The 12,254-nt window shown below is 45.4% G+C and overlaps 1 protein-coding gene across 1 annotated transcript in view; it reads left to right on the top strand.

The window, feature by feature from the left end:
• Positions 1-12,254, top strand: part of LOC116971572 (nipped-B-like protein) — an 85,203-nt gene that overhangs the window by 9,485 nt on the left and 63,464 nt on the right. Inside the window, exons 4-7 of the mRNA XM_033018806.1 lie at positions 3,530-3,583; positions 5,911-6,019; positions 9,191-9,327; positions 11,486-11,626. Coding sequence (XP_032874697.1) covers positions 3,530-3,583; positions 5,911-6,019; positions 9,191-9,327; positions 11,486-11,626 — 441 coding nt within the window. The remainder of the gene's footprint in view (positions 1-3,529; positions 3,584-5,910; positions 6,020-9,190; positions 9,328-11,485; positions 11,627-12,254) is intronic.

Below are 12,254 nucleotides of genomic sequence, written 5' to 3'. Positions count from 1 at the left end.
GCAGTTCCCAGATCGCCTGCGTGCCCCGGGACTGGCTGTAGCGCCCAGATCCCTCGCGTCCCTGGGACTAGTGCAGTCCCCAGATCCCCTGCGTGCCCCGGGACTGACTGCAGTCCCCAGATCGCCTGCGTGCCCCGGGACTGACTGCAGTTCCCAGATCCCTCGCGTCCCTGGGACTAGCGCAGTTTCCAGATCTCTCGCGTCCCTGGGACTAGCGCAGTTCCCAGATCGCCTGCGTGCCCCGGGACTAGCGCAGTTCCCAGATCCCTCGCGTGCCCCGGGACTAGCGCAGTTTCCAGATCCCTCGCGTCCCTGGGACTAGCGCAGTTTCCAGATCCCTCGCGTCCCTGGGACTAGCGCAGTTCCCAGATCGCCTGCGTGCCCCGGGACTAGCGCAGTTCCCAGATCCCTCGCGTCCCTGGGATTAGCACGGTTCCCAGATCCCTCGCGTCCCTGGGATTAGCGCAGTTCCCAGATCGCCTGCGTGCCCCGGGACTAGCGCAGTTCCCAGATCCCTCGCGTGCCCCGGGACTAGCGCTGTTCCCAGATCCCTCGCGTCCCTGGGACTAGCGCAGTTCCCAGATCGCCTGCGTGCCCCGGGACTAGCGCAGTCCCCAGATCCCTCGCGTCCCTGGGACTAGTGCAGTTCCCACATCCCTGTCGTCCTTGGGATTAGCGCAGTTCCCAGATCCCTCGCGTCCCTGGGATTAGCGCTGTTCCCCGATCCCCCGCGTCACCGGGACTAGCGCAGTTCTCATGTCCCCTGCGAGCCCCTGGACTAGCGCAGTTCCCAGATCCCTCGCGTCCCTGGGACTAGCGCAGTTTCCAGATCCCCCGCGTCACCGGGACTAGCGCAGTTCTCAGGTCCCCTGCGAGCCCCTGGACTGGCTGTAGCGCCCAGGTCGCCTGCCCCGGGACTAGTAGAGAGAGAGAAAGCCACCCAACCACCACCACCCCCACCGGTTGCGCCTGTGCCGAAGGACACCGTGGCTGGCTGGCGGGCCGGCAGAAGATGCTGAGGTGGCGGCTGGTTCCGCTGCCCGTTCCCGGCTGCCACTCGCAGCCACCTGAGCTACTTCCCTCCCCGGGCCAGACTCCCCACACGCTGTGAAAGGAACTCTTCTTCCCCCCCAACATCGTTCTTGATGTTGCTCTTCTGAGGGACAGCCAAGTCTATCTTTCTTGGCTAACAACCTAACCTTCGGCCTCCAAGACGCAGGTAAATTTTCGTGCCTTATTTTTGGGTAAACAATAGCGTCTTCATTGCCGGGAAATACAGTAATTGTCATGTTCCGTGCTAACCAGTCAGCGGAAAGACTTGATTACAATCGAGCCATCCGTAGTTTACAAATACATGATAAAGGGAATAATGTGAATAATGTTTAGCGCAAGAAAAGCTCCAGTAAAGTCCGATCAAAGATAGTCCGAGGCTCTCCAATGAGGTAGATAATAGCTCAAGACTGCTCTCTAGTTGTGGTAAGATGGTTCAGTTGCCTGATAACAGCTGGGAAGAAACTTTCCCTGAATCTGGATGTGTTCGTTTTCACATCCGATGGGAGAGGGGAGAAGTGGCCAGGTTGCGATTCGTCCTTGATAATGCTGCTGCCGTTGCCGAGTGTAAGAGGTTTAAATGGAAGGGAGGTTGGTTTATGTGATAGTCTGGGCTGCGTCCACAATTCTCTGCAATTTCTTTTGGTCTTGGATGGAGCTGATCCCAAACCATGCTAAGGCTTAACCTAAGGCTTTGTGAATGAGCGAAGGACTCATAAATCAATCTCTGATCAATAGGATCCATTTCCTGAATCGATCCCATTGACTAGAGACGGATTTACCTTCAAATATCTGCTTTATCTTTAAATGAGCCCTCAGCACATTCACAAAGCCTTATAAATTATATTCCTTGCACTTCTGAATATATCATTATATGCAGCTGTATTTCTTATTTACGTTCCAACATTTTGTTTACTTTGCCTTTCACGCTCTGTCTTTTTTTGTATTCTGAGTTTTGCATAGTTACCCATCCCTACCTAGTTCAATACTTTTGCACTAAGAGTGATCTATACGACATTAGTCCGAGTCTTGCTCAGATGTAACCTGTCTTTTGTCTTGTGCGAGTCCAACTTGTCTAGACATGGTCCCAATGTCCCAGAAACATCATCTGTGAAAGTTATATTGAGTAGTTTAATCAGGTGGATGTGAAGGAGACGATTTCCATTCTGGGAAAATCTAGAATTGAGGTCATTGTTTAAAAGTATGGGGTTTCCCATGGATGAGGCAACATGTTTTCAGATCCTTTGGCTCAAAGGATAGTGGGAGATTAGTCTTCATCTTTTGAAGGCAGAGGAAGATGGATCCTTGGTAAATGCGTGGATGAAAGGTTACAGTGGTAAATGTAACAATTACATCACCTACGATCTCATTGAATGGGATCAAGAGGCCGAATGGACTGTTTTTTGGTTCTTAATTCATGTGTTTGTTTGTCAGAATCAAACGCATTCCCTTCACCATTTCTACAAGCCGTGGATTGTCTGCACTATCCTACAATTTCTGCATGACGTCGAAGATTGTCCAACAATCGCCGTTTATGAGGTCTTCCTTTAAGTTGCTGCCTAAAATCTGCATGCAGGGCGTGGCCAATTTCTCCCATGATGTAAATATTGGCAGCTGCCCCCTCCCACTCCACAATGTTCTGTGGTTACTTAGTGACTGGTTGTCTTGGCAGGAGGAATGCTGGGATCGTATTTGTAACTGTAGGAATCCTTGTCTGTTCCTCTCTCTGCACGTCCTCCTGTAAATATTGCAGGTCCCCCTGTAAATATTGCAGGTCCCCCTGTCCCCCTGTAAATATTGCAGGTCCCCCTGTAAATATTGCAGGTCCCCCTGTCCCCCTGTAAATATTGCAGGTCCCCCTGTAAATATTGCAGGTCCCCCTGTCCCCCAGTAAATATTGCAGGTCCCCCTGTCCCCCAGTAAATATTGCAGGTCCCCCTGTCCCCCTGTAAATATTGCAGGTCCCCCTGTCCCCCTGTAAATATTGCAGGTCCCCCTGTCCCCCAGTAAATATTGCAGGTCCCCCAGTAAATATTGCAGGTCCCCCTGTAAATATTGCAGGTCCCCCTGTCCCCCTGTAAATATTGCAGGTCCCCCTGTCCCCCTGTAAATATTGCAGGTCCCCCTGTCCCTCTGTAAATATTGCAGGTCCCCCTGTAAATATTGCAGGTCCCCCTGTAAATATTGCTTTCTTCACCTACACTTTCAATGATAATCAGAAATGAAGGTTCAATACAAAATGGCATAATTCTGGGGATTGTGCCATTTTGGCTCTCATTTGATAGATGTAAAGAATCAATGCAAGAACGATGTCCTAATTCTAGCCTGTGTGTGCTGGCATATTCCAGGACAGTGATTCCCAACTATGACACTGACAGTTAAGGCAGTGGCTTTGTACAGTTGCTGATCATTGCAGATTGCAGGCAGCATCCTTCCACTCAGTCCACCCACTCATGCCTGCCTTTCACCTGCTTTACAGGTTGCTGCGTGCAGGGATACTGGGTACGATTGGTTTGAGCAACTTCTTCAGAACGTAAGTATATGTGGTGACAAATTACCATTGCCCGAGTCTCCCTTTTACTAACTTAGGTGATAGGTTTAATGGGGAGTTCAGCTATTGTTATCATCTTGCTGGGCTTTAATGGAGAATTGAGTACTTTCTTTCAAGGGGAATCTAAATGGAGTTAGAGTTTACTAAAATGATGGGGATAAACTCTGTAAATTAGGTGGGCTGGATGTGAAATGGAGGGGGAGTCAAGGGATTTCCAACAATAATTCATATTTTGATAAAATGATGTTTGAAATTCTACTGGATTCTTCTGAATATTTTTTGTTCTGGTGAAAATTGTTGTTTCCTCTTTTGCTTTAAACTCACACCAGGTAACAACAATTTCTAATTGTGCCTCTTGGGCAATGTCCTGGGTTTGAGGATGACTTGCTTCCCCTTCTATTCTTTGGGTGTAGAGATAGCTGATGAGACCTACAGACTGCCACAGGAGCTGCTTGATGGGTTGGGAGTTGGTGCCTCAGAATGTTGTGTAGGATGGAGTTAGGCAATTGTCAGGGGCAATTCTAGTGTTAGTGTGGGTATGTGGTGCAGAAATAAGCTCGGCGCAAATGGATCACACCATTGTTAACAAAAGTGCACAGTCACTTCCTTTATTTAAATGTGGCCCTTTAGAACTGAGCAAATGCATTAAAGAGACTGTTTGAAAAGTTCTTCAATATTTGCCAGGCACAGCTGCAAAATCTGAAATTCAATTTCTTCTGTTTGTGGTCTTCAATATCACTCCTTCCATGTACAAATGAGGATATCTGCCTGCGGCATCTCCGTCTTTCTCCACTCTTCTGGGTCCATATTACTTGCCTGCTCCTTGTCCTAAATCTCATTCTCTAACTTGAACTGGTTACTAAGCGTTGTCATCCTTGAAATCATTTCTGCACCTTACCTGGAAATGTTACACCATTCCTAAAATATGGTGATCCTATTGAATGTATATTCCAATTATAATGTAACCAGTGCAACTTTATATAAGTGCAATGTAATGTCCATGCTTTTGTGCTTCGTGCTTCATTTATGAATCCTCAAATTAATTCACTTTACTTGCCCCATTCTTGACTTAACAAGCCATGGACATGAATTCACGCACATGTACATTCAGATGCATCTGTCCCATTCGTGGTGTGCCATTTTGTCGACATTATCTTCCCTTATTCTGCCAAAGTTCATCACTTCATTTTTCCACTTGATTGCTATTCCAAACATGCTTTGAATAGGCTACTGCCTAGCTCCCCTTTGTATTGTTTTCTAGAATATAAAGACTTGCATGCAATAAGCTTCTTTGTACCTGGCTGCTACATTGTAGTGACCTCCACAAGAATTTAAACTATACATACATTTTTATTGGACTAAAATGGCCAACTTTGCATTTACCCGAGTCCAAATCATTTATCTGAGTCTGCATCTTGAGGCGCGGCCCCAGGATGATATCCATCTTTGAGGATCGCCACCAGTGGCTCTGCCATGCCCTCCTCTCACTGGCAAGAGGTACACAAGCCTGAAGTCCCACTACATAATCTTAAGGAATAGACCAACACAATCCCACAACAGCACACCACTGCCCACCTCTTACACTACTGTGGACTTTTGTTAATTATGTTTTTGCACTAATGTGTTGGTTTGCATAGTCTTTCTTTTAGAATTTGTGTAATTTATGTGTGTTTTTTTGTGTGTCTGTGATGCTGCTGCAAGCAGGATTTTTCATTGTCAAGGACTTCACTGTCCTTGTTGATATGACAATAAACTTGAACTACAGTCTTATCCCCTCACAACAGTCATTTTGTGGTTCTAACTACACTTTCAAATATATGGGCCTTTATTACTTAGCTAAGTAATTAATGATGAATGGTAGAAGTCCCAACACAGATTTTTAAGAGGTATTCCAAGTCACTTCTGACCATATAGATATGTCCGTCCCTTTGACTTCTACCACCTAACCACGTTGAGAACTTTTCAATTTCATGGGTAAAACGCATAGTATATGATGTAGAACCTTATCGGCAAACTCACAAAAGTTTGTAGTGTCCCATGATTAGCCCATGAAAGCCATCACATTTGTGACAATGCACTTCAAACAAAAAGTAGTTTGATGCTCTATAACTAAGTTCTTCCTGAACGTGGGGAAATTGATATAAGAAGGGGTACAATAGGTCATTGTATTTGCGTTCTGGAAGTTGAAGGCAGATAACTAGCTAGCTGCATTTTGTGCTATTGGAAGCTGCATCTGTGTCTTGGGAACTGGGTTGTGCTTGTGCTGGGATAATGCAATAAGCTAATGGAACTTTGTTGCATGTTTTCAGCTGCTGAAGTCTGAGGAAGATGCCTCGTACAAACCTGTGAGGAAAGCCTGCATCCAGATAGTGGATAACCTGGTTGAACACATTCTTAAATACGAGGAGTCATTGGCAGGTAAATAGTGTTGGCCCGCTTCAAACCTTGTCTATGGAATAGTTTTCTTTGCTATGTCTGTGTCCTGACTAGATCGTTGGCTTTGCGATACAGTTTGGTGTTGCTACCTTCATTGGAATTACCAGAGCTATTTGCAACTTCTTGGAATACCATCACACTCCAGCGGTTTTCACTGATTTACCAGAATATTTCCATTCCCCACCAAAACAAAATCTCCTTTTGAGTTCCAAAAAGTTCCAGCCTTCAATGCTATCCTGCCTTAGATCCACTCCACTGATGTCAATGCACCATATTTCTGTTCATTTTCCTCCCACAATATTGTGGCAGCATGCCTCTACAGTGCCCCCTGAGCAGGTACAGCACAGATGAGGCCCAAAGCTTCCTCTCCAACTACTTGGAAACATAGAAAATAGGCACTGCATTTAATAGATATGAAGTACATTTCTCACCAGTTAGAAAGCAACTCTACTCCTTCATAAAGCCTTTTCCAGATTCCGGTTCCAACTCATTTATAAACTTGTCCTTGTCAAGATGCTTCTCTTCACTAATCCAATTTGCCCCTGTGTGGCCCACATTATTCTAATCCCTTTAATAGGGGCTGATGGGCCTATTACCATGCTCAGAGCTGCCAAGTAGTACGGATTTTCCGGATTTTGTACGGAAATGTGACAAGAATACGGATGTACGATTTTGCTTTGTTAAATACTGATTTTTTTAAAATCAGCCTGAGTTCCTGTTTCATCTTGCTGCTTAAAAAATGCAAGGATATAAAGAGTCATACTGTACCTCTAAAAATTATAACAGATTAAATCTATTGGTATTTTAAATTTCAAGATCTGGATGATTATTTTTGTAAGCTTTGATCTGCATGTCCCGCACCAGATTTAAACAGCGCTGTCAGTTTAGCACGTGGGAATTTAAACGAAGAGCTGTCGGCTACAGCTCTATGGGTTCTAAATATAGCGCTACCAGCTGGAGCGCTATGGGCTTTACACATAGCGCTATGGGTCACAGACTGTTCAGGGAAGGAGAGAGGGAGGGAGGGAATAAGAGAGGGAGGGAGAAAAAAAGGAGGGAGGGTGGGAGGGAAGGAGGAAGGGGGAGGGAGAGAGAAAGAGAGAGGGAGGGAGAGAGGAAGGGAGGGAAAGAGAGGGAGGGAGTGAGAGCGAGGGAGGGATAGGGAGGCTTCCAAAATGTCTTCGACATCATCATCTGGTGCTAAAAGCAGGAAGCAGCCGTTCAAACAGCAGTATACAAAGAGATGGCAAGTAAGGTGCGTAGAAGACATGTCAAAGTTATGCATTCTTGTACTCTTACATGGGTATGATCGCACATAAAAAATTTTTTAAAAATTCAGCAAAATTGCACTGCATAAAAATACTGATTTCCTCAGCAAAATACTGATTTTCAGGTACTAGAATACTGAAATGCTCTGACAAAACTTGGCAGTTCTGCATGCTGTGCAACTCTACAAATCTAGGAGTGCTGACATTGAAGAGTCTTTTGCCTCCTAATTTTCTTTGTTGAGTATGATTCCCAAATCCCGTTGACAGGAAATGGCCTGCGCTGAAATAGTTTTGTTAATTGTATGATTGGCTAAGGCCTGGTTCAATCATTACAAATGCAGGAATTAGAACTACTGGCTCTGGTCATGATGGTAGAACTCAGGAAATACGAGCAGTAGTCGGGCATTTGTTCCTTGACCCCAGTCCACAGTTCAGCCACTTGTCCACAGCTTATCCTACGGTTCTGCAAAGGCCTAACACAGCAGATGGTGGGCGTCACTTTCACATCGATGAGGTGGGCTGAGAGGGCTTGTTTCTGTGCTGTGTGAGTTTGACTGATAAAGACCAGTACCCCAAATGCCTTTTCAACCACATTAGCTACATGTGCTGCCACTTTCTAGGATCTTTGGATGTACACCAAATATCTCTGTTCTGTTCCTCACTGCTTCCCCACACCATGGTGCTTGTCCTAACCTTGTTAGTTTTCCCAAAACGTTTCACCTCACATGTCTGGATTAAATTCCATTTGCCATTTCTCAGCCTATCTCATCAATTGCCTAAAATTACCCTTCACACAGTCAACATCTCCATCAGTCTTAGAATTATCTGCAAACTTACTGATCATGCCTTCTACACCCATATTGTATTCATTCTCATATATTACACAAAGCAAATGTGCCAGCACTTATCCCTGTACAATGCCAGTGGTCACATGTATTCAATCACAGATACATTCCTTTACCATCACCCTCATGTTGCTAGTTGCCAAGACAATTTTGGATCCACTTTACTAAATAAAATGGATGGCATGAACCCTGACCATTTGGACCAGTCTCCCATGTCAAAGTCCATACAAACCACATGTACTGCACTGCCATCAACAGTACACTTTCTTGTAAGATGCTTTTCAACTGAAGAGCTACCCCCTTTCCTCTTTCCACAGATGATTCCAGACCTGCAGACAGTATCTAGCATTTCCGTATTTTATTTCAGCCATTAATATACTCGCATTCCCAGCCCTTTTGGGGAGAAAATTCCAAAGATTGCATAAACAGCATTCCTCCTCACTCAGCACAAACTGGCCAATCCCTTATTCTGATGATTTGTTCTTTAGTTCCAAACTCTCCAACTAGAAGAGACAATCTATTGGCAACAACACTGCTGCTCTCTCTGAGAATCCTGAATGTTTAAATTGAGATTACTACTAAACTCTGTGGATGAAAACTGCAGCGTTGTCTCCTCATACAACAAGGAGACACAGGCAACCACAAAAATAGACACACGCTGAAGTAGCTCAGCAGGACAGACAGCATCTCTGGAGGACATCAGCAGCGTTTTCAAGTCACGGCATTTGGACAATTGGTGACATCAATCTCTTTGTCTCACACCCTCTGTCTTTTAATCTCTGTCCTTTGTCAACCATCTGCCTATCAAACTTCACCCTCACCTGTATCCACCTATTACCTGCTAGGCTTTGTCGTTCCCCTGCCTTCTAGTTTTCTCCCCCCTCCACAATCAGTTTGAAGAAGGATAGCGATCCAAACTCTGTTGGACAAAGATGCTGTCTGACCCACTAAGTTCCTCCAGAATTTTATCTTTCCTTGCAAGACAACCTGACTTTTCCCAGATGCTATGGTGTTAATTGCATTTTGTTTTATTCCTGCAGATTCGGACAGTAAAGGCATGAATACCAACTGTCTGGTGGCGTGCTTAATCACGTTATACCTGTTCAGCAAAATCCAACCTCATCTGATGGTGAAACATACAATGACACTGCAGCCATATCTTACCACAAAGTGCAATGTAAGCATCTGACAGTAGGGACATTATTCGAACATCAGTGATGGGAATGTCATTAGAATAGCATTCTGGGGAGCTGGGTCAATCAGCACTTGGGATAGTAAGGATTAATGGGAAGAGGTTATAAAAAAAAAGTCCATTCTAGTGCAAGAGGTGGTTGAGGTAGGATTAGGGTTGTGCATGTTAATTCAAGAACCTAATAAGTAGCTAGATGTCTCTTTATCAGATATATCTGAGGACACTGGGAGGCTAGAGAAGGACTTGCAGGAGCCCTGGCTGAGATATGCAAATTGTCATTACATCAGGCTGAGGTGTGGGAAGACTGGAAGGTGGCTAATGCTGTGGCTCTATACAAGAACGCTGCAAGGAAAAGACTGCTTCTACTCAGCGACTGTGGAAAGCATCTTGTCCGGAAATATTACCATCTGGTTTGGGAATTGCTCTGCCCAGGACAAGAAGGCTCTGCAGAGAGTAGTGCGTTCGGCCGAACGCACTATGGTTACTTCACTCGCCCTTCTGCAGGAACTATACATCAGGAGATGCAACTCCAGAGTCAATAAAATCATGGGAGACCCCTTCCACCCCTGCAACGGACTGTTCCAGCTGTTACGGTCAGGCAAACGCCTCCGTTGCCATGCTGTGAGAACGGAGAGGTTGAGAAGGAGTATCTTCCCAGAGGCCATTCGGACTGTAAACTCCTATCTCACCAGGGACTAACTTTACTGAACCTTTTTCCTTCCGCCCACAATATTTAATATGTAAAAGAATATGTGATTCTGTTTGTAGTTTGTTTGGTTGTTTGTTTGTCTTTTTGCACAAAGTCCGCATTTCACTGCACATCTCGTATGTGTATGTGACGAATAAACTTGACTTGACTTGACTTGACTAGGACCTATAGACCAGTGAGCCTAACATCTGTGGTGGGCAGGTACACAAAATTGCTGGAGAAACTCAGCGGGTGCAGCAGCATCTATGGAGCGAAGGAAATAGGCGACGTTTCGGGCCGAAACCCTTCTTCAGACTGATGGGGGGTGGGGGGGAGAAGGAAGGAAAAGGGGAGGAGGAGGAGGAGCCCGAGGGCGGGCGGGTGGGAGGAGACAGCTAGAGGGTTAAGGAAGGGGAGGAGACAGCAAGGGCTAGCAAAATTGGGAGAATTCAATGTTAATGCCATCCGGACGCAAGGTCCCCAGACGGAATATGAGGTGCTGTTCCTCCAATTTCCGCTGTTGCTCACTCTGGCAATGGAGGAGACCCAGGACAGAGAGGTCGGATTGGGAATGGGAGGGGGAGTTGAAGTGCTGAGCCACCGGGAGTTCAGGTAGGTTATTGCGGACTGAGCGGAGGTGTTCGGCGAAACGATCGCCCAACCTCCGCTTAGTCTCACCGATGTAAATCAGCTGACATCTAGAGCAGCGGATGCAGTAGATGAGGTTGGAGGAGATACAGGTGAATCTTTGTCGCACCTGGAGTTACTGGAGAGGATTCCGAGGGATAAGAGATGTCTACATTTGGATAGACAAGGGCTGATTAGGAATAGTCAGCATCATTTTGTACATTGGGAGATCATATCTTACGAATCGGAGTTTTTGTAAAATAACCAAAAGGTTGACGAGAGCAAATCTGTAGACGTTGTCTTTGTGACTTCAGCATTTGATAAGGCTCCACCTGGTAGGTTGTTCTGGAAGGCCTGAATCACATGGGATCCAGGGAGAGCTAGCTGACTGGATAAGGAATTAGCTTCATGGAAGGAAGCAGAGAGTGACGGTAGAAGGTTATTTTTCAGACCGGAGGCCTTTGACTAGAGGTGTGCCAGGGATTGGTGCTGAGGCCATTGCTGTTTCGGGGTTTATATCAATAATTTGGATGAGAATATACATGATCAGTAGGTTTGCAGATGACACTAAAGTGGGTGATAAAGATGGTTCTCAAAAATTGCAGCGGGTTCTTGATCAGCTGGGCAAGTGGGCTGAAGAATAATTTGAATGAAGTAAAGAGGAAGCAGCTTAGATGAAATTGGTAGCTTTAATGGACAAGGGAGCACAGTGATTGGACTGGCTGAATTGAACATGAAATGGAAGCCATGTATTGGAGGGTTATTCTTATGGGCATTAAGGATCATATTTTGCTCAACTATATTTCCCATTTGATCTTACATTTCTAGACACAGAGTGACTTCCTTGTCATCTGCAATGTGGCAAAGATTTTGGAACTGGTGGTTCCGTTGATGGAGCATCCAAGTGAGACCTTCTTGGCCACAATAGAGGAAGACCTCATGAAGCTTATCCTCAAGCATGGAATGACGGTAAGAATCCAGCTTGGAATATTATGTAAACAGATTAAAAGTAAAAGTGTTTTTCTACAGTGTGATTTTTCACAGTGCAAGTTTCTCTAGTCTTTGTTTGGCCTCTCCCTGGTGCTGAGCAGGCCGAGGATAGGCTGGTTGGCATGGAGCTCCTGGTGGCCATGGAAGATGGCACGTTGCTTGGCAAAGTGATCACCATATCTGCAGCAGACTGCAACTGTCCATTTTGCTCCTGGGATGTTGACTGACCTGTTGAGTTTCTCGCAGTTTGATTTTTGCTCCAGATTCCATCATCTGCAGTCTTTTGTGTCATTGTTTATTAAACAGTTTATTAAGGATTTGCTTTTTCCTCTGTATGACTGTTATGATTCTTGTCTGTGACAACCTCCAGTTTTCCTCTTTCCAATTGTGTAATCCTTTGAGGACTAAACACTGACAAAAGGGAACAGGAGAGACCACATGCTGTCAGAATGCAATGGGTCTGGAAGGGATTAAGACGTAAAACTTTGGCAATAAGGGAACAATTGTGCTGAATTAAAATAAAAGGTATTCAAGGAGTAGTGGCAATGTGTGTGTGTGTGTGTGTGTGTGCAGAATTGACAAGGGGCAAGAATCTGTGTGGGTAGTG

Source organism: Amblyraja radiata, chromosome 3, assembly GCF_010909765.2.
Source record: "Amblyraja radiata isolate CabotCenter1 chromosome 3, sAmbRad1.1.pri, whole genome shotgun sequence".
Taxonomy (NCBI): Eukaryota; Metazoa; Chordata; class Chondrichthyes; order Rajiformes; family Rajidae; genus Amblyraja; species Amblyraja radiata.
The sequence above is the reverse complement of the archived record's forward strand: the minus strand, read 5'-3'. Positions and strand labels throughout refer to the sequence as shown.